Here is a 23,592-nt window from a genome sequence, read left to right as displayed (position 1 = left end):
GGCAATCTTCAACGTGCTCTTTTCTTCTATACTTAGGAAGAACAGCTTGTCATTTCTGAAACCTGTGAACTAAGAGAACTCTGTTGCTATTTTTGTTTATAAACATCATAGAAATATCTCCATCTTGTTTACCCAATAAAGAGCTTGTATAGGATAATAATAAGGGATGATCTGCAGAGATCTTGTCACAGGATGAAGGGAAGAGGGGAACTGAAAAGTTAGAAAACTATTGTACTAGAGAAAGTGCATCAAATCAGCTGATAAATTGACAGCAGAAACAAAGTATATTTAGAAACCAGACAGGCCTGGTTAGGAGACCCTGCCATTATACTAGCCAGTTATGAAAACTCAGGACAGCACTTAACTTCTGAGCCTCAACTGATTAGATATCATGTATACAAATAAAGCATCAGGCAGAATGCCTGCAAGTTTGTACTTCATATTCAATAATGATGATCATAATCATCTCCAATTAAAGTCAGAAAGCAAAGGGTACTCAGCATTTAAATTTTGAAAAATAAAGCAAAAATGTAGTAGAACATTCCTAAAAATGTAGCAGAACACCAACATTACTCAATTTTCTGCCCTAAGAACTATCTTTTGCTCACCTTTCCAACATGGCTGCCCTCTCTATTCCATCAATAACGCTTTCAGCAAAGGACAAGAGGAAGAAAGAAAAGAAAGGAGGAGGGAAGAGAAAAGAAATATAAAAGTCCATGAAGTTATAAAAGCAAAAGGGATGTTTGCTTGTTATTCAGGAGGCCATGGAGAAAGAGGATGAGGACATTCTTCCTCAGCTTCTCCAAGCTCAGTATCAGGAGTCACCAACATGGATGTCTACAGGATCAGGCAATTAACATCAACAATTTGATAGGGAATGGGGGGAAGCATTGTGGAAATTAGACCACAGGTGTTCATCTAAATTGATTGAAGGGTGATTTTTTTAAATGGCATTATTATGATCAAACAAACTTCTTTGGATTGTATTTGACAGCGCCATAAAGTTAAGAACGCTTTGGCCTCCTAATGCTACCTCCAAAATAACATAAATACTGAAATACCATGAATCATGAAGGAATTTCTAGCCAACATCCAGTCAGATCACTCAGTAACTTTTCATATTTTGACTCGCCGTTCAGCACTGCTTCAGGTAACGTGGAACCAGGGTATCTCAAAGACTTTTGGATTGAGTTGAGGCAGACAAATGGGCCCACTCTCCCCAGGCCAGAAATAATTCAGAAGAAAACAGAGACTACCTAGTTCTATACTCTTACTTTATTGCTACAGAACCCATTATTCACCCAACGGCACAGGACTAACAAACACACAGCATTACTGAGCAAAGTAGGACATATCAAGGGAGAAGGAAGCACTCCCCATGGGATCTAACATACTTCATTCACTTTCTCATATCTCATGAAAAGTCAAAAGAGCAAAGGTCAATAACTGAATCATGTTGCTGTATACCATAAACTAACACAACACTGTAAATCAACTATACTTCAAAGTTTAAAAGTTTTTTAAAAAGCAAAGGCCAACATTCAAAAAGTCGCCATTCCAGCATCTGCTTGTCCCCTTCCATCAAAAACTATTGAAAAAAGAATCATCATCTTGGCTCACATGAGTGACTCAAGTTCAGAGTTTAAGACTCAAAGGGATTCACAGTAGCACTATTTACAACAGCCAAAACTTGGAAACAACCCAGATGTCCACTGACAGATGAATGGAGAAAAAAGATGTGGTACATACGTACAATGGAATACTACTCAGCCATTAAAAAGGAATGAAATAATGCCATTTGCAGCAGCATGGATACAACTTGAGATTATCATACTAAGTGAAGTAAGTCAGAAAAAAGAGACAAATACCATACGTTACCACCATATGATATTACTTATATGTGGAATCTAAAATATGGCACAAATGAGCCTATCTACAAAACAGAAACAGGCGCACAGACACAGATCAGACTGTGGTTGCCAAGGAGGGGTGGTGAGAAGCGGGATGGACTGGTTGGTAGATGCAAACAATTACATTTAGAATGGAGAAATAACAAGGTCATACTCTATAGCACAGGTAAGTATATACAATCTTCTGGGATAAACCCTAAAGGAAAACAGTATTTTAAAATACTACTCTTCTGTACAACAGAGGTTGCGTACAACACTGCAACTCTACTATGCTTCAATTAAAAAAAAAAAAAAGACACAGTGGGAATGTTTGGAGCTGATGGTGCCTGAAGGAGGCAAACAAAGCCGGCATCAGCCTCAATGATACGAATTCAAGTAAAGCACACAGTCTTCATTCTACAACCAGCTTCCTTCTATCAGCAAATGCAACTTGAAAAAATAGTGGAATTATATGGGGCGAGACAGCATCTTGAAGGCTGAGACAAACGGTTCCTGGGCTAAGTCAGCCAGGGAATTAATCACTTTTTGTTTTTCATCAAAGTTCAATCCCAAAGTTACTTGCATGCTTCTATGTAGCCAGGGAGTCTACAAGGCACATCAACAGGGGCAAACCAGTAAATCCACTAAACTCCTAACATTATACTATATGCACACAATGAAATAATAAATTAAGATATTTCCCAACACTCTCTCATCTTTCCTGGCATCTCAGTAATGAAATATCAGCACTTAGGGGAATGCCATAAGGGTTTAATGAAATATTTCATATTTGCAAAAGTTTTGTTTATCAATCTACAAATTATTTCCCTTCCCTCAAAGTATTCGCCAGGAATTAACAGATTTAAATGTGTTATGTTGATAGTAAAAAACATAACAAATGGGCTAGGATCAGGGTGTGCATGTCTTTGTAAACTTAGCTGTATCAGCTCAAGTGTAGTTTGTACTCAATTTTGTTTCAACAGCAATGTGTTTACTATTAGAAATGGACCAGTGGGGTGGGTTAGAGAGTGGAAAGTAAGGACGTCTTCAAGTTTCTCATAGTGGAGGCCAACATACCATTTAGTTCTCTGGGGGCCCACAAGGTACAACGTAAGTTAATTTCTAGTTTGGCACCCATCCCTGGATCATTTCACAGTAGGAGTTACCATATTAGAAATGTGCCTGCATTGCACAATGAGCAGGGGCCTGCTACAGGCCAGTTTTCAGTCAAGTTTCCCCTCAGTGAGGACTGTGGCTGTGATGAATGGGGTAAACGGAAAAGGTTCCCGCAAAGGAAATGTGACTGTTGGCTAGTTTTCTTCTATCTCACAACTCAAAGAACATTAGTCACAAACTGATAAAACAATGTGTCATTTCTAAGGCACTTACTTCTGAACTGCTGCAAGTGCTGGTCAAAAAACAGGATTTTTACATTATCCAAGCTCCTCAAAAGCCAGATATGGGGCATGCATTTTTTTTCCCCTCCACTTTCAAAATTGAGGAAGTAGAGAGCCAAAGAAGTCCTACCCATCTTTATGCTTCCCTCCCGTCAGAAAGCAGAGCTGGCCCTCCTATGGAAGCTGCATTTGCCATTCTGAGAGCTGTGCTCCCTCACTGAGTCATGCATCCTAATCAGCACTGGGAGGACAGAAGACTGTGTCCCAAGGAAGCAAGAAGAGCTGACAAGAGACCCCCCTGGTTAGAAAGGGGAACCTCCAAAAGGAGGAGGAAAACAAGGGAGAAGTGTTAAACACTTCCAGGGTTTACAGATGCTGAGTTAGGTAACCCTAAGGCTGAAAGGACAACGCAGTGGACAAACTGAACTTTTTTTAAACTGTGGTTGGATCAGTGATAAAATTCAAAGCTGCTATTAGTATATAGCCTGGTTCTTCATTTTGTAAATTAGAAAAATGATTCAAAAACATTGCCTGAAGGTCACACAGTTCATTGTCCCCAAAGTGAGACCACACTCCAGACCTTGTATTTCTAGATCCAATGTTCTTTACATTAATGTTGCATTAATAGAAAGACATTGGCTTCAAAGTCAGACACATCTAGATGGATTCAAATTCAGGTTCCCTGGCAACCTACTCCAGTATTCCTGTTGGGATAATCCCATGGACAGAGGAGCCTAGTGGGCTACAGTCCACTGGGTTGCAAAGAATTGGACACGACTGAGCGACCCAGCACACACACATACTAGGATTTCTGACAATTCACAGTCTCTGAAAGCCTCAGGTTTTAAAATCTGAAAACGGGGACCAATCTTTGTTTATATTTCTACATTTACTCTTTCTAATACTAGTACCAAATGCATAGAACAAAGGTTGGCACACAGTGGTGATTTGATTACATTTTAGTCGCTACTTGTTTTTCAATCATACGTTGTTATTTTAAAAAATATTTCTGCATCATCTATGTGCCAAGAAATTTACTAGGTACTTTAAAAAACAGAGGAAAAAAAATTAGACTAATAAGCAGGACTTGGTGGCACGAAAAGGGTAATAAAATCACTCAAAGAACTCAAGACTAAGAAAGTAGATTGTGCACTGAGATAAGATTATACAGATCAACACAGAGCAGTATTCAGAAACATCGGTTACTAGGAGGAAGAAAAGAATTATGTGAGAAACAAGCTATAGAGCCCTCCCTTCTTCCCTCCCTCCCTCTGCTCTTCTCTATTCACGGTAAAGCTCTAACAGGGGAACAAGATATTTATCAAACTTATTAGACCATGAAATATTTTTGTCAAGGAGCATTTTGGAGGCTCACTGTTCAGCATAATGACCTCTGGGAAAGCCTGGTTTAGACACCCTGATATAGAGCACAGAGGCTAGTGGACAGCTGGAAGACCATGGAAAGAATAAGTCAAAGCCCCAAAGAAGTCCTCAACCAAAAGGGCCTGAGGACTGCTCTAAACTCAAGCTGCCTAATTACAAGGAGACTTGAGCAGAGCAAAAGGAATGAGAAATGGTATTTACTGAACATGTGTTCATATTCAGGTATATATCATATCGAACAATCCTAGAATGGAGGCATCATCAAAATGACTACATTTTTAAAAATTGAGCTAGAGTTGACGTACAATATTCTATGTTATAGGTGTACAACACAGTGATTCACAATTTTTAAAAGTTATATTTCATCTAGAGTTATTATAAAATATTGGCTATGTTCCTTGCACTGTACTATATACCCTTGTAGCTTATTTATATCTTTATCCATTCATCTGTTGATGGACAGTTAGGGTCCATCCATATCTTGGTAATTGTAAATAATGCTACTATTAACATTGAGGTGCATATAGCTTTCAAATTAAGTGTTTTTGTTTTTTTCAGATATACACCCAGGAGTGGAACTGCTGTCTCATATAGTAGATCTACTGTAGTTTTTTGAGAAACCTCCATATTGTTCTCCATAGTAGCTGCACCAATTTACTTTCCTACCAACACTGTAAGAGGGTTCTATTTTCCCTACATCTTCTCCAATATTTGTTATTTGGGCATCAATATGATTATTATTGAACAAATGCCGAAACTGAGAAAACTAAATGCCAGAGAAGTTGATTAATTTCCTAATGTCACAGTGCAAGGAGCTCAACTGAATCTTAACTCAAAAGCCTGAATCCTTTCATACTGTCATCATGCATAAAATATCATCACACCTGGTTTTCTGACTACAATAAGACAAAAACCAACTATATAAGATTTTGTACAAGGGCTGTGATAGTGGTTTTCAAACCGTGCTCCTAGACGATTCCAAAGCAAAAAATCTTTACTTATACCATGGGAGAATTAGCTTTATCACATGCCTTGAAAGGGCAGGTGTGAACTATGTTTCTACATAAACCATGAACTTGTTGTGCAACGGCTACCACAGGCAAAATTTTCTCAAATAAATACTGTAAAGGCGCCACTCTTCCAAAAATAAAATCAGTAACGCAGACTTATTCAGAACTGAAAAGTGAACTAGATGACGCTGAATATCATGAAGTGATCAGATATTCTTAGGGCAAAGTTTGCTAAATGAAGGGCATACTTGAACAAAATTTAAGAATTTTTCAGGTTTTAGTATAAATGAAATAGCTAAGCCATAGAATTGAATTACAGGGAGGATATGTATCTGAGTTGCTACACATTTTGAAAAGCTGGTCCCAGGACCAAGCCCCTTCTAGATCACAGCCTTCCACAAGTGTGGGCTACAGAGCATGTCTGAGATTAAAAACTCCCCACTTTTATAAGCCTTGAGACTCTGGGCTAAAAGTTCCAACCTCCAATCAAAATGGATTCTATTTTGTAGGTGGGGGAATTTAAAAATTAAATGACTTCCTATGAATTTACAGTCAAAAACAGAATAGCAAGCTGACATTAGGTTCTCCACTTGTTGAGTCAGGCCATTTTTTTTTTTTAAGTCTATGAAAACAGTCTCCAAAAACTAAATATGACACATATCAATTCTTACATATGGTGACAGAATGAATCACTTTAGAAAGGCATTTTGAAGAGGTCCTGAAACAAATCTGATTCTCTGTGACCTGTAAGCAGAGAAAGAAAATCTAACAGGCCGTGAAGGCTGCCAGTTGAAATCCATATAAAGAAATGAGTAACAAAAAAGCTGCTCACCAATTGTCTTCCACCAGTCCTGTGACAACAGACGTGACTTTGTCACTTAGTGGAATAAAACAGGTGGGGATGATGTTCAGCGAGTGCCCACAAGTACAGCCAAATGGGGTTACAGATTTATGAACTTGCATCTCTTCTGACTTGGTCAGAATAACATCTAGTTATTTTCTGCATCTCCCAGGGGTTAAAGGAACTAGGCAGAGGAAATGGCCCAGAGTGGGGATAGCGGCGAACTAGAGACCACCTGTCCTAAGTTGAAGCGATGTCTGTTCCTCAACCCCAGCTGGTTAAAGTCATACAGGAAAATAAGGGCACCATTACTAGTTTTTCCAACTGTTTTTTTAGACGCAGCTAGAAATCTCTCCCTACTTTAAACTATTTCTAATTCAATCTTTAAAATGTTCTACTTGCCAACAAGACACTTCTTTAGGTCAGATGAGGAGTAAGAGTTGCCAGTTTCCACATACACTACCATGTATAAAAGAGATAGCCAGAGGGAATTTGCTGTATGACTCAGGGAACTCAAACTAGGGCTCCGTGACAACCTAGCAGGGCCGGATGGGGAGGGAGGTTCACAAGGGAGGGGAAACACGTGTACCTATGGCTGATTCATGTTGATGTATGGCAGAAACCAACACAATATTGTAAAGCAATTTCCTTCAATAAAAAATAAATAAATTGAAAAAAAAAAGGGACATATGTTTAAGTTTACTAATAGCATTAAAAGAACAGATAATTATTTCAGATATACTTAAAGAAAACTTAAAGTATAACTAGGAACACTTTTTAATGTTTAATGTCAATCATACGTTGGTCTGCTGCTGCTGCTAAGTCGCTTCAGTCGTGTCCGACTCTATGCGACCCCATAGACGGCAGCCCACCAGGTACCCCCGTCCCTGGGATTCTCCAGGCAAGACCACTGGAGTGGGTTGCCATTTCCTTCTCCAATGCAGGAAAGTGAAAAGTGAAAGCAAAGTCGCTTAGTCAGGTCCGACTCTCAGCGACCCCATGGACTGCAGCCTACCAGGCTCCTTCGTCCATGGGATTTTCCAGGCAAGAGTACTGGAGTGGGGTGCCATTGCCTTCTAACCTTTATTTTAAATGAAGATCATGATTACAATATACTTTTTTCTTTTTCACTTATTCACCCTTTCCCTTCTCAAAACTTCTCCTAGCTTGAGATGTAAGATCATGAGACTTTTTTGTGGAGGGAGATGAAAAGACATGAAATAATATATGTAACATGCCTAGAAAAATGCCTGGCACAAAGGAAGAGCCCCAAGATTGCAAGTACCTGTGGTCACTGTGAATATTATTAGCTGTCAGAGTACTCCCAGGGCTGATCTATAACTTGGGGAAGGTTGTATTAATTCTTATGGCTGAGCTATTATAGAATGCTTCTGCTCACGGACTCACTTCTGTACCACCCTCTTCAGCAATCTGCTTCTTTAATTAATTCCCACTGCAGCTTCTCTGAGACAGCTGGCAATCTTTTACACATCAGAACAAAGAGCAAGGTCTCTGTAGAGCATTTTGCAACAAAGGAGATAAGGGCCCCCCTCTCTCCCCCACTTTGTCCCCTAGGAGTCAGAGGTACTTTTCCACTTTTTTGTTTCTTTGTGAAATGGACTTATTCCCTCCCCCAAACTATTTAAGCCAAGCTGTTCAGGGGTGGCCTGAATTCATACCCCATAAGGCTGCCCTGGTAGCTCAGACCGTAAAGAATCTGTCTGCAATTCAGGAGACCCAGGTTTGATCCCTGGGTTGGGAAGATCCCCTGGAGTAGGAAATGGCAACTCCACTCCAGAGTTCTTGCCTGGGAAATTCCATAGACGGGGAGCCTGGCGGGCTACAGTCCATGGGGTTGCAAAGAGTCACACATGACTTATTTAGTGATCTTTCTGCTACCTGCAGTAGTTTCATATAAAATCAAATATACAATCTTAGTTATTTAAAAAAGTATACTATCACCTAATGGAAAGAAGAATATTTGACCCACAAACTCACTGAATTAGCATGTAATGACCTAGCACTATACAACCACCAAGTCTGATTTCAATTTCGCTAATGTTCTCTCCTGAGATATGGGGTCAACCCCAGTTATCAGTAAACTGGAATCAGTGCCTGATTCAATATTTAGTTATGTCAAAGTATGACTGTGAAACTTCCTGTTATAGGCCCAGCAAGTAAATACCAAACATAAGGGAATGATAATTAGTGGGACAAAGGAAACGATCCCTCAGACTTTCTGGAGTTCACAAAGGAGCTCAAGTCAGCAGCATCCAAGTGCTCTCTGGGGATATGGAATGGCTGATCCAGCACAATTCTTCCTCCTACTAGGTCCACTTCCTTAACTGCCTGACATCACATTGCAGACATGTGCTAGGCAACACACAGAAACGAACACAAGGCTGGGAGGACACCCAACAAAATAATTTGCAATGTGCATAGGAAACTATTTCAGAGCTTTCTTATTGACAATGAAAGTCTAAATACTCGATCTTCTTCCCTGCATTCCAAATAAAACCATCATTTCTCCAATCAAATCTTTCCCCAAATGCATCTGTGGTATTTTTTTAAAAAATAGGAATTCAAGTCTACTAAAAATGGCATTCAAGACTTTCATCCCCAGGATAAACTCAAGACTTGGTGGCAGGTACACAGTGGAGATGCTGTCTTGGTAAATGTGTCAAAAAAGCCGAGTATTTACTTCAACACATGAGAAAGCCAAGCATCAGTCTCAAATAACCAGTTCAGTGGAATCAAAGAAATATACCTGCAGGTTTTCAATTTCTTCTTTGTGCTCCCTCTTCAAGTGTAAAATAGCAGCTTGGTATTCTGTAAGATCACAAAAGAAGTCAATTACAAAGAAGCACAAAATTATGCACAGAATTCTAATGAGTAGCTCTAAGATTCCATAAGCCCTCCTACCAGTCAACTGAGTAAATAAATACCATAGTTTGACATTAACCTGACAAAAGATGATAAACACTGGGGCAAAATACAACTAGAAACTCAAGATAGAAGGGAGATTTCCCCCCCGATTTAGCAAATCCTGAAATATGAAATGTCCAAAATTAAGCAGAGAGGATAGAGTTTAAAAAAAAAAAAAAAGACATGAGTGCCCCAGATAAAGACTGATCAGGTGTTTGTCTTAAGAAGGAGTTGGAAGCTAAAGACCCATGGAGAACAAATATAGTCATGTTAAGAGAAGACACACAGGAAATAAAAGAAAATGTCTCCATGTGAGATCAGAGAACTCTATTTTTAACTGTTTCCAAAAAAAAAAAATCTCCATTTGAATGCAAGACTAATAAGCCAGCACCCAGGGCCGACTTTAATCTTTAAGATAACTTCAAAAAGTCAAGACCATTTGTCATGTGGATGAGAGACTCGAGGGTGAGTTGAGGTTGAAAGGAGGATGAAAATAAATTTCTGGTCCAATTTTAGTCTGAGTCTAATACTGTTTATTCCAATAGTCAGTCCCAAGTGTACACAGGAACTCCTGCCAACCACTAAAACGACATCCCACTGGCGAATCAAATTCCCTTCCAGCAGGATGACTTAGAACGTGGGGTCACAGCACTACACAGGCTGTAGAGAACCACAAAGAAAAACACTCGGAGAAAACACTGTCGTGGGATAAGTTTCCGTTTTTATTTTATTTTTTTTTACAAATGTGTTTGGGACTGTGATTATGAGTAAGAAAGACATCAGATGTCACTTAAAAGTGTATGAAAAGGCAGGCTATTTCTTCAGGTGGATTCCAGAAATCGGGCAAGAAAGTTTAAGTTTCCAATCAAAAGTAGATGACACACTACTATACATAAAATAGATAACTAATAAGAACCTACTGAAGGGAACTCTTCTCAATACTCTGTAACGACTGGTGAGGGAAAAGAATCTAAAAAAGAGTCGATATATGTGCATATGTATAACTGATTCACTTTGCTGTACAGCAGAAACTAACACAACATTGTAAGTCAACTATATTCCAATTTTTTTTTTTTAATGCATGAGGAAAATCTTTAGGAAAGCTGTAAGAAAAAACAGTGTTGCTGTTGATAATTAAGACTAGCCACATCACTACTCTGATGGGGAATGTGTTCCACTGAACTACAATCCCTCAGCAAGTTCTGTGGGTTCTACCTCCAAACCCTACCTTCAATCAAACCACTTCTCACCAACCCTATAAGCACCACTATGGTCTAAGCCACCACCATCTTTTCTCTGGACTACCATGGTAATCCTCTTTCACTCCCACCACCTCCATCACTCATTCTCAGCCTAAATGATCTGCTAAAGTGGAGGGTTCAGGATGGGGAACACATGTATACCTGTGGCGGGTTCATTTTGATATTTGGCAAAACTAATACAATTATGTAAAGTTTAAAAATAAAATAAAATTAGAATAAAAAAAATAAAATAAAAAAAAGAAACAAACAAACAAAAAAACATAAACCAGATCACGTCTCATCCCTGTGCTTTCCACTGTATTTGGACTAAAATAAAAACTCCAGGCTGTAGCCCATTAAGGTCTGACCCTGCTCCTACACACCTTCTACACGCCACCTTCCCCTCTCGTTATACACCAGGCACGTTGGCTCTCTTCCTATTCCTTGAACTTGTTAAGTTCTTTTCTATTTCAAAATCTTTACTAACAATGTAGACAGTAATAACGGATTGTATTTATTGAGCACGTACTATATATCAGGAATTACCTAAGTATTTCATAGCAATTAACTCATTTCATCCCTACAATAACCCTATGATGTAGGTGCATTATCCCCATTATCCAAAGAAGCAAAATAAGTTGCATAGCTAAAAAACGTGCATAATTCATCTGGTTAATATATACATAAACTGTGGCATGTCCATAGAATTCAATACTACTCAACAATAGTAATAATACATCAACAAAGACAAATATCAAAGGCATTATGCACAGTGAAGGAAGTCAGCCTCAGGGTTAACCGTTCTTTAATTTCATATAACATTCTGGAGAAGGCAATGGCAACCCACTCCAGTACTCTTGCCTGGAAAATCCCATGGATGGAGGAGCCTGGTGGGCTGAAGTCCATGGGGTCGATAGGAGTCGGACACGACTGAGCGACTTCACTTTCACTTTTCACTTTCATGCATTGGAGAAGGAAATGGCAACCCACTCCAGTGTTCTTGCCTGGAGAATCCCAGGGACGGGGGAGCCTGGTAGGCTGCCGTCTACGGGGTTGCACAGAGTCAAACACAACTGAAGCAACTTAGCAGCTTAGCAGCAACATTCTGGAGAAGGCAAAACCACACAGATGAAGAACAGACCAGAGCAACGGTGGCCAGAAGTTAGACACAGGGGAATGCTGGACTACAACGGAGCCGCATACAAAGGAATTTTGAGGGTGACTATCCTCGGTCGTGATTATGGTGGCGGTTACATGAATCTACACATCTGGTTAAAACTCAGAATCAGAATTCTTATACGAAAAAGAAAAAAGTTAACACTATAGTACATTAAAATTCTTTAAAACTTACAAATATTTAACTTCTGAATGCTTTCCCTAGGAGAGTCACCATAACACAAGAATACTTGTTACTACCACTTCTATTCATGGTTTTCCTAAGGGTACCAGCAGATGCAGTAGAACAAGAAAAAAGAAAAACACGCGCACACACACACACACACACACACACACACACACATATATAAAAGGGAAACATAAACTCATTATTCACTATGACTGTGTATTTAAAAAATCCAAAAGATTCTACAGGTAAAATATTAGAATACATGAGTTTAGTAGAATTGATGGATGTAAAATTAGAATACAAAAATCTTGATATCACCAACAGTTTAAAGAAAAAAACTTGACATTTACAAGTACCTCTAAAAATATAAAGTACTTAAAAAGAACCTAATCAAAAAATGCAAGACTTCATATGAGGAAATAGAAACACTATATATAAATGTATTACAAAGAAAGACATAGAAAGTAGCAAATCATGTTTTGGGTGATTCCATAGTATAGACATCAGTTCAGTTCAGTCGCTCAGTCCTGTCTGACTCTTTTCGACCCCATGAATCACAGCACGCCAGGCCTCCCTGTCCATCACCAACTGCTGGAGTTCACTCAAACTCATGTCCATCAAGTCGGTGATGCCATCCAGCTATCTCATCCTCTGTCATCCCCTTTTTCTCCTGCCCCCAATCCCTCCCAGCATCAGGGTCTTTTCCAATGAGTCAACTCTTCGCATGAGGTGGCCAAAGTATTTTCAACATCAGTCCTTCTAAATAACACCCACGACTAATTTCCTTTAGGATAGACTGGCTGGATCTCCTTGCAGTGTAAAGATGGATCTTCCCAAATTGGTCTAACAATCGAATGCAATCTCATTCAACATTTCTCAGGGTTTTTGTTTTGTTCAAACTTAAGGACCTCATTCTGAAATGTATATTGAAGCATGAACATGCAAAAAGCCAAGAAACTTCACAAAAATATAAAGGTAAGACAACATGCCTTATTATGTAACAATAATTACTTTTTCCTATCACAACGCAATTATGGTGGTGTGGTACTAAAAGAGGAACTAATAGACTAGGAGACTAGAAATACAACATAAACTTATGGTTACTCGGTACAACAGAAGCAGCACAAAAGATCTTTCTTTACAATAAAGAGCAGTCTTTTCAATAATTATTGGTTGGGAAAAGTGGATAGTCACAAAAACATGAAGCTTGATCCCAACTTGATACCATGGAATAGTCATTCTAAATTGATAAAGAGTTACACTGTACAAAACCAAGTATATTATAAGCAACACAGAGTAAGAGTTTTATAACTTCAGAATAGGAAAGAACTTACGATTCAAAAAAGCATTACATATAAAGAATAAAAGTAATAAACTCAATTATATTAAAATTAAGAACTTTTCATCAATATACTATAAAAAGAGAGAAAAGACAAGCCAGAGAGTAGGAGAATATAATTGGAACCCATAACCAAAGATCTAGTATAAATATATGTGTGAATAGTTCCTTAAAAAACTACAGAAAATGAAAAATAGCTAAATGCGTTAATAGGCACTGTGAAAGAGGACATGCAAGTAACAGATACATTCAGTTCAGTTCAGTTCAGTCGCTCAGTCGTGTCCGACTTTTTGTGATCTCATGAATCACAGCATGCCAGGTTTCCCTGTCCATCACCAACTCCCGGAGTTCACTCAGACTCACGTCCATCGAGTCAGTGATGCCATCCAGCCATCTCATCCTCTGTCGTCCCCTTCTCCTCCTGCCCCCAATCCCTCCCAACATCAGGGTCTTTTCCAATGAGTCAACTCTTCACATGAGGTGGCCAAAGTACTGGAGTTTCAGCTTCAGCATCAGTCCTTCCAATGAACACCCAGAACTGATCTCCTTTAAGATGGACTGGCTGGATCTCCTTGCAGTCCAAGGGACTCTCAATTGTCTTCTCCAACACCACACTTCAAAAGCATCAATTCTTCAGCACTCAGCCTTCTTCACAGTCCAACTCTCACATCCATACATGACCACTGGAAAAACCATAGCCTTCACTAGATGGACCTTTGTTGGCAAAGTAATATCTCTGCTTTTGAATATGCTGTCTAGGTTGGTCATAACTTTCCTTCCAAGGAGTAAGCATCTTTTAATTTCATGGCTGCAGTCACCATCTGCAGTGATTTTGGAGTCCCCAAAAATAAAGTCTGACACTGTTTCCACTGTTTCCCCATCTATTTCCCATGATGTGGTGGGACCAGATGCCATGATCTTCGTTTTCTGAATGTTGAGCTTTATGCCAACTTTTTCACTCTCCTCTTTCACTTTCATCAAGAGGCTTTTTAGTTCTCTTCACTTTCTGCCATAAGGGTGGTGTCATCTGCATATCTGAGGTTATTGAGATTTCTCCCAGCAATCTTGATTCCAGCTTGTGCTTCCTCCAGCTCAGCGTTTCTCATGATGTACTCTGAATATAAGATAAATGAGCAGGGTGACAATATTCAGCCTTGACGTACTCCTTTTCCTATTTGAAACCAGTCTGTTGTTCCACGTCCAGTTCTAACTCTTGCTTCCTGACCTGCATATAGGTTTCTCAAGAGGCAGGTCATGTGGTCTGGTATTCCCATCTCTTTCAGAATTTTCCACAGTTTATTGTGATTCACACAGTCAAAGGCTTTGGCATAGTCAATAAAGCAGAAATAGATGTTTTTCTGGAACTCTTTTCTTTTTCGATTATCCAGCGGATGTTGGCAATTTGATCTCTGGTTCCTCTGCCTTTTCTAAAACTAGCTTGAACATCTGGAAGTTGACGGTTCACGTATTGCTGAAGCCTGGCTTGGAGAACTTTGAGCATTACTTTACTAGCGTGTTAGATGAGTGCAATTGTGTGCTAGTTTGAGCATTCTTTGGCATTGCCTTTCTTTGGGATTGGAATGAAAACTGACCTTTTCCAGTCCTGTGGCCACTGCTGAGTTTTCCAAATTTGCTGGCATATTGAGTGCATCATCTTTCAGGATTTGAAATAGCTCAACTGGAATTCTATCACCTCCACTAGCTTTGTTCGTAGTGATGCTTTCTAAGGCCCACTTGACTTCACATTCCAGGATATCTGGCTGTAGGTGAGTGATCACACCATTGTGATTATCTGGGTCGTGAAGATCTTTTTTGTACAGTTCTGTGTATTCTTGCCATCTCTTCTTAATATCTGTTAGGTCCATACCATTTCTGTCCTTTATCAAGCCCATCTTTGCATGAAATGTTCCCTTGGTATCTCTAATTTTCTTGAAGAGATCTCTAGTCTTTCCCATTCTGTTGTTTTTGTCTATTTCTTTGCATTGATTGCTGAGGAAGGCTTTCTTATCTCTCCTTGCAATTCTTTGGAACTCTGCATTAAGATGCTTATATCTTTCCTTTTCTCCTTTGCTTTTTGGTTCTCCTTTTCGCAGCTATTTGTAAGGCCTCCCAACAGCCATTTTGCTTTTTTGCATTTCTTTTCGATGGGGATGGTCTCGATCCCTGTCTCCTGTACATTGTCACGAACCTCCATCCATAGTTCATCAGGCACTCTATCAGATACATTACCTGTGCCTATTCTCATTTAGCAATCAGGAAGAAAGTTATACAGAACTGACTGCTGGTGAAGATGTAGAGCAATGGAAACCCTCAAGCCCTTGCGGTAGGAATGCAAATTGGTACAATCACTATGGAAAATGTTCAACAATTTCTAATAAAGTTGAAGATATCCATACCTCCTTATCCCAGAATTCTATATCTAGGTTCACAAATGAAAGACTATACAAGAAAAGCAAACAATATTAACAAAATCAGGAAAATGGTGCCATCCAGGAGAAGAGGAGCTGAGACAGGTTATGAGGGAAGAAGGCCTTTCAATGAAAATATCTTCTTTAGCCTCCATGGGGATTCCCAGGTGGCTTTAGTGGTAAAGAACCCACCTGCCAATGCAGGAGATGTTAAGATGCAGGTTCAGTCCCTGGTTTGAGAAGATCCCCTGGAGAAGGAAATGGCAACTCACTCCAGTATTCTTGCCTGGAGAATTCCATTGACAGAGGAGCCTGGCAGGCTATGGTCCATAGACTCACAAAGAGTCTGACAAGACTGAAGTGACATAGCACTAGCACTAGGTTCTATGTCTTTTATATTATTTTCTTTATGCATACCTAGCATTAAAGTTGAAGAAGGTAATGGCAACCCACTCCAGTACTCTAGCCTGGAAAATCCCATGGACGGAGGGGCCTGGTGGGCTGCAGTCCATGGGGTCGCTAGGAGTTGGACACGACTAAGCGACTTCACTTTCAATTTTCACTTTCATGCATTGGAGAAGGAAATGGCAACCCACTCCAGTGTTCTTGCCTGGAGAATCCCAGGGACGGGGGAGCCTGGTGGGCTGCCGTCTATGGGGTCGCACAGAGTCAGACACGACTGAAGCAACTTAGCAGCAGCAGCAGCATTAAAGTATAAGAAAAAGATTGCTAAGGTTATATTTATATATATTAGCTTCTTCACATGTCATAAAAAGAATATTAAAAAGCAGAGACATCACTTTGCCAACAAAGGTCCGTCTAGCCAAAGCTATGGTTTTTCCAGTAGTCATGTATGGATGTGAAAGTTGGATCATAAAGAAGGCTGAGTGCTGAAGAATTGATGCTTTTGAACTGTGGTATTGAAGAAGACTCTTGAGAGTCTCTTGGGCTGCAAGGAGATCAAGCCCGTCAATTCTAAAGGAAATCAACCCTGAATATTCATTGGAAGAACTGATGCTGAAGTTCTAATACTTTGGCACCTGCTTCGAAGAACTGACTCATTTGAAAAGACCCTGATGCTGGGAAAGATTGAAGGCAGGAGGAAAAGGGGACGACTAAGGATGAAATGATTGGATGACATCACTGACTCAATGGACATGAGTTTGAGCAAGCTCCAGGAGATGGTGAAGGACAGGGAAGCCTGGCATATTGCTGTTCATGGGGTCGCCAAGAGCTGGACATGACTGAGCGACTGAACACCACCACCATGTCATAAAAAGAATATCATATAGGCATAAGAGAGTTGTTGTTGGGTCGCTAAGTCATGTCCAATTCTTTGCAACCCCACAGACTGTAGTTGGCCAGGCTCCACTCTCCATGGGATTTCCCAGACAAGAATACTGGAGTGGGTTGCCATTTCCTTCTCTAGGGGATCTTCCAGACTCAGGGATCAAGCCCATGTTTCCTGCATTGGCAGGCAGACTCTTTACCACTGAACTATCTGGGAAGCCCCTAAAAGAGTCTTCTAGGTGGATCAAATAAGAACAATTTAGTAAGTGTGAGTCTTGTATAAGTGTTGAGCCCTAACCAAAGTGATGATCAACATTTAAACCTGAATCAATTCCAAGTCTCCACAAAGTAGGCAAAGGAAGCTTAGCCAAACCAGCCTTCTTTCAACACTGGTGCCCCTTGGGAATAATATCTATTTACATCCTAAAGAGAAACATTGTAGAATATATTTTGAAATGATTCTTTTTTGGTAAACTGTACCTGGAAGGGCGTGACATATAGTTCTGACTAATCAACAGACTGATGAAGATCACTGCAAAGCTAATACCCAGTAAATCTTGATTCATCTCCTCTTCAAACAACAGTTTTGTGCCAACAGTCCTAGTGTGACAGGTGGCAAGAAAACACATTCCCATTCGTGACAAAGATGATAAAATGCAATAAGCGGGCAGCACGCAGAAGGAGGAAGCTAACACCGTTGCTTGTGGACTACTCCCTTTGAGGGTTCATAAGAGAATGGTAAGAGAGGATAAAGGTTACAGAATAATGAATTATGGTTGGTGGTTTTCAACTGTGTCCTGCTAGTGGCAGTCCCCTCCCTCCACATTTTTGGGGTTTGCAAATACCCTGGAGAAGACCAAGGCAAATCTTCCGTGTCTCTTGGGGGCAACGATGGGGAGGCAGTGGTCTCTGTTCAACACAAAGGATGTTTTTGTTTCTTAAAAAGAGAACTTGACCCTAAAATTCAGTAGCTTTGGGACTCTAATCAATGTGTGAAAAAGAGGAATAGAGGTTCTGAATATCAGGGCTTGAAAACGGTAGACTTCTCTGAAGCCTCATTAGCCTCAATGGAAATTAACAAATGGATTTAAATAATCTAGCCCACAAAAGAAGCAGTTTGAATAATGTCTTTTAGGGAAATAATACATGATATGGAAAGACAGGAAAAGGATCCTGACTTGCAGGATTCAACATTTTGGGAGGAGGTAAGAACTTCCCTCCATAAAAATAGAGCTTTTTCTAGTCAAGTACTTGGTCTAATTAGTAGCAACCCCTTTTACTATACAGACCTTTCTTTTTGATCAGTTCCCAACAACAAAAGGTACTTTCTGCAGGTACCATCACAGGGGTGTATTCTTCAACTCACCAAGAACAAAATTAAAGATGACCTCTCTAACATGGGGGTAGTAACCACTACTACAGTTTACCACTGACTGCATGAGTTTCTCTTAATCACATACATTATACACAAGTACAGGTGACGTTACTGAGTGCTATTTCTCAAGAACTGTTCTAAGCACTTTACATAGGTTAATTCATGCCATCCTCACACCACACTTACAAGGTCGATCTTATCATATCAATACCCATTTTACAGATGGAGAGACTGAGGCGAATGGTTAAACAACTACCCTTAGACCACATGCTGGTCAGTACCAATGATGTCATTCAAGCCCAAGAACCCGTCTTATTTCCTTAACAGAGTTTTGTTTGCTTATTTTATTTGTGAGTTACTGTTGTTCTTATGGTTGGGTAAGCATCAGGTATAAACAAAATTCCAAATGCCTGAGAACTTAAAGGTTGTTGACATTATCCAATTTCAAGAATCACTTGTAAAATTGGGACAATTTTTCCCTAACTCTTTAAAAGAGGCTGCCGCTGCTGCTGCTAAGTCGCTTCAATCGTATCCGACTCTGTACGACCCCATAGATGGCCGCCCACCAGGCTCCTCCGTCCATGGGATTTTCCAGGCAAGAGTACTGGAGTGGGGTGCCATTGCCTTCTCTGTTAAAAGAGGCAGGGGTCTTTTTAATCACAGTGAGGTTTGATGAGTGTGGGGTCAACATGAACAGCGTGAGTTACAATGGACGGTTCCATCAAGTTATATGACTGATCCGTTCGTCGTCTCCTCGGAGACTTCCCAGCCTATAGTCACCAGTGTGTGGTTAAATCTGGTTTTCATTTATACTCTGTGTACACACACATCCAATATATCTCAGCCCCTCCCCAACATACTCACACGACACTGACAGAACTAGATTATGCACACAGCTGGGGGATTGGAGACTTTCTGATTTCCCCCCAAATGAAAAACAGCTCTGTTTCTGCCCACAGACTCTAATGTGTGCACTGCGTGTATCGCACAGGGGCTTTACCCATTGTCTTATATTGTTCAGAAACGTGTTCAAGTACATATCTTCAGTTTTAACGGAAAAGGATGCTTCCTCCGAATTATGTTTGGAGACTATTCAGTGTTCCAAGGCTTTGCACACACACCAGTGAGGTCATACTTTCAGTAACAGACAGCTGGACTTTATTTTAACAGTTGAATACTTATTTTATGTGCCTTAGAAAAAAGTCAAACTAGCACATAAAACCTATGCTACTGTGAGTATTACTGCTATAAGACACTGTTAGAAGATGCAGTTTAGTCCTGGACCCACAGCATCAGTGTCACCTGGAACTTCTTGTTCAGTCACGAAGTCGTGTCCGACTCTTAGCAATCCCCATGGACTGCAGCATGCCTGGCTTCCCTGGCCTTCACTGTGTCCGGGAGCTAGCTCAAACTCATGTCCATTGAGTCGGTGATGCCATCCAACCGTCTCATCCTCTGTCGCCCTCTTCTCCTCCTGCCCTCAATCTTTCCCAAGGGTATTTTCCTATGAGTTGGCTCTTTGCATTGGGTGGCTAAAGTATTGAAGCTTCAGCTTTAGCAACAGTCCTTCCAATGAATATTCAGGATTGATTTTCTTTAGGATTGATTGTTTGATTTCCTTATAGTCCAAGGGACTCTCAAGAGTCTTCTCCAGCACCATAATTAGAAAGCAACTTCTTAGAAATCATCATTCTTAGGCCTATCCTAGACCTACTGATTAAGAAACTGAGAGAACACTTTAACAAGCTCCCCAAGTAATAAGGCATGCTAAAGTTTGAGAATCATTGCTTTAAGATAAAGCTAATTTTATTTAAGCAAAAAGAAAACAAAAAATCAATTGGTTTAAAGAAGAAATTAAAAAATAATAAAAGTAGTCTAAGGATATACCCCAAATTAAGGAGCTGGGGAGAGCTGGGACCTGGGACCCCTAAGTGAGTGCTCCAGTGCATCCATCCTCAGTCGCTCAGTCATGTCCAACTCTTTGTGACCCCATGGACTGTAGCCCACCTGGCTTCTCTGTCCATGGGATTATCCCAGCAAGAATGCTGGAGTGAGCTGCCATTTCCTCCTCCAGGGGATCTTTCCAACCCAGGGATTGAACCTCAGTCTCCTGCAATTCCTGCCATGTCAGGTGGGTTCTTTACCACTGAGCCACCTGGGAAGATAGGCTACAGTGCTTCAGTTCAGTTCAGTCGCTCAGTCGTGTCCGACTCTTTGTGACCCCATGGATCGCAGCACGCCAGGCCTACCTGTCCATCACCAACTCCCAGGGTTCACTCAAACTCATGTCCATTGAGTCAGTGATGCCATCCAGCCATCTCATCCTCTGTCGTCCCATTCTCCTCCTGCCCCCATCCCTCCCAGCATCCGAGTCTTTTCCAATGAGTCAACTATTTACATGGCCAAAGTATTGGAGTTTCAGCTTCAGCATTAGTCCTTCCAATGAACACCCAAGAGTGATCTCCTTTAAGATGGACTGGTTGGATCTCCTTGAAGTCCAAGGGACTCTCAAGAGTCTTCTCCAATACCACAGTTTAAAAGCATCAATTCTTAGGTGCTCAGCTTTCTTCACAGTCCAACTCTCACATCCATACATGACTACTGGAAAAACCATAGCCTTGACTGCTGCTGCTGCTGCTGCTAAGTCGCTTCAGTTGTGTTCGACTCTGTGCAACCCCATAGACAGCTGCCCACCAGGCTCCGCCTGGGATTCTCCAGGCAAGAACACTAGAGTGGGTTGCCATTTCCTTCTCCAATGCATGAAAGTGAAAACTGAAAGTGAAGTCGCTCAGTCATGTCCGACTCTTCCTGACCCCATGGACGACAGCCTACCAGGCCCCTCAGTCAGTCCATGGGGTTTTCCAGGCAAGAGTACTGGAGTTGGGTGCCATCGCCTTCTCTGACCCTTGACTAGATGGACCTTTGTTGGTAAAGTAATGTCTCGGATTTTGAATATGCTATCTACGTTGGTCATAACTTTCCTTCCAAGGAGAAAGCATCTTTTAATTTCATGGCTGCAGTCACCATCAGTAGTGATTTTGGAGCCCCCAAAAATAAAGTCTGATACTGTTTCCATGTTTCCCCATCTATTTCCCATGAAGTGATGGGACCAGATGCCATGATCTTCGTTTTCTGACTGTTGAGCTTTAAGCCAACTTTTTCACTCTCCTCTTTCACTTTAATCAAGAGGCTTTTGAGTTCCTCTTCACTTTCTGCCATAAGGGTGGTGTCATCTGCATATCCGAGGTTATTGGTATTTCTCCCAGCAATCTTGATTCCAGCTTGTGCTTCTTCCAGCCCAGTGTTTCTCATGATGTACTCCGCATACAAGTTAAGTAAGCAGGGTGTCAATATACAGCCTTGACGTACTCCTTTTCCTATTTGGAACCAGTCTGTTGTTCCATGTCCAGTTCTAACTCTTGCTTCCTGACCTGCATACAGGTTTCTCAAGAGGCAGGTCATGTGGTCTGGTATTCCCATCTCTTTCAGAATTTTCCACAGTTTATTGTGATCCACACAGTCAAAGGCTTTGGTGTAGTCAATAAAGCAGAAATAGATGTTTTTCTGGAACTCTCTTGCTTTTTCCATGATCCAACGGATGTTGGCAATTTGATCTCTGGTTCCTCTGCCTTTTCTAAAACCAGCGTGAACATCAGGAAGTTCACAGTTCACATATTGCTGAAGCCTGGCTTGGAGAATTTTGAGCATTACTTTACTAGCATGTGAGATAGGTGCAATTGTGCGGTAGTTTGAGTATTCTTTGGCATTGCCTTTCTTTGGGATTGGAATGAAAACTGACCTTTTCCAGTCCTGTGGCCACTGCTGAGTTTTCCAAATTTGCTGGCATATTGAGTGCAGCACTTTCACAGCATCATCTTTCAGGATTTGAAACAGCTCAACTGGAATTCCATCACCTCCACTAGCTTTGTTCGTAGTGATACTTTCTAAGGCCCACTTGACTTCACATTCCAGGATGTCTGGCTCTAGGTCAGTGATCACACCATCATGATTATCTTGGTCATGAAGATCTTTTTTGTACAGTTCTTCTGTGTATTCCTGCCACTTCTTCTTAATATCTTCTGCTTCTGTTTAGGTCCATAACGTTTCTGTCCTTTATCAAGCCCATCTTTGCATGAAATGTTCCCTTGGTATCTCTGATTTTCTTGAAGAGATCTCTAGATCAATGCAATTTCTTTGCATTGATCGCTGAGGAAGGCTTTCTTATCTCTTCTTGCCATTCTTTGGAACTCTGCATTCAGATGCTTATATCCTTCCTTTTCTCCTTTGCTTTTCGCTTCTCTTCTTTCCACAGCTTCTTGTAAGGCCTCCCCAGACAGCCATTTTGCTTTTTTGCATTTCTTTTTCATGGGGATGGTCTTGATCCCTGTCTCCTGTACAGTGTCACAAACCTCGGTCCATAGTTCATCAGGCACTCTATCAGATCTAGTCCCTTAAATCTATTTCTCACTTCCACTGTATAATCATAAGGGATTTGATTTAGGTCATACCTGAATGGTCTAGTGGTTTTCCCTACTTTCTTCAATTTAAGTCTGAAATTGGGAAGGAGTTCAGTGCTTATACCTGGACAAACATCTCCTCAAGCAACAGAATACAACAAACTACAAGGGACTAAAAATAACTGTGTACATGCTCAGTTGGGGAAAATTATGAACAAGATACAAAAAGACCAAAACCCCTATTGCCACTTTGCAACAGTCAGAAATAAAAGCAGGATACTGTACATGTACCCTGCATAAAACATGAACCATCAGGCGGTGGGCAGACCACTCGAGCCACTCCTGCATCCTGACCCACCAGTCTACCCCTACCCTCACACTATTTAAGATGCCAGCTCACCACCCCTCAGAGACAGAGCAAGGGAACATGTCACTTGTTCTCACTCCCTCGTGTTGTAGCACATGTCCTAGTCAAGACTTGCCTGAATTTCTCGTCTGGCTTCTGATCAATTTCTACTGATTTAAGGAAGCCAAGAACCCTGGTCAGTAACACTGGCACATACTAGATGACGTGTTGGGAAAACATGCTGGTTATCGACAGATTAATAAACATTCAAACTCATCCATGAACAAACGCAGGAACTTCCTCCAACTATCTCTTAACATGAATGAAAATAGTACTGGTCATGGAA

The 23,592-nt window shown here is 40.7% G+C and overlaps 1 protein-coding gene across 11 annotated transcripts in view; it reads right to left on the bottom strand.

The window, feature by feature from the left end:
• Nucleotides 1–23,592, bottom strand: part of FMN1 (formin 1) — a 503,899-nt gene that overhangs the window by 275,549 nt on the left and 204,758 nt on the right. For 10 of the 11 annotated variants that reach the window (XR_009496165.1, XR_009496164.1, XM_059890802.1 and 7 more), the window contains one exon: nucleotides 9,288–9,349. The exons of the other annotated variant lie outside the window; for it this stretch is intronic. Coding sequence is in view for 8 of the 10 variants with exons in the window: in XM_059890802.1 (XP_059746785.1) it covers nucleotides 9,288–9,349 (62 nt within the window). In the remaining 2 variants the exon portion in view is untranslated. The remainder of the gene's footprint in view (nucleotides 1–9,287; nucleotides 9,350–23,592) is intronic. 11 annotated transcript variants of the gene reach the window in all.

This window comes from Bos taurus, chromosome 10, assembly GCF_002263795.3.
Source record: "Bos taurus isolate L1 Dominette 01449 registration number 42190680 breed Hereford chromosome 10, ARS-UCD2.0, whole genome shotgun sequence".
NCBI lineage: Eukaryota > Metazoa > Chordata > Mammalia > Artiodactyla > Bovidae > Bos > Bos taurus.
Note: the sequence above shows the minus strand (reverse complement) of the source record. Positions and strands in the feature narration are given on the sequence as shown.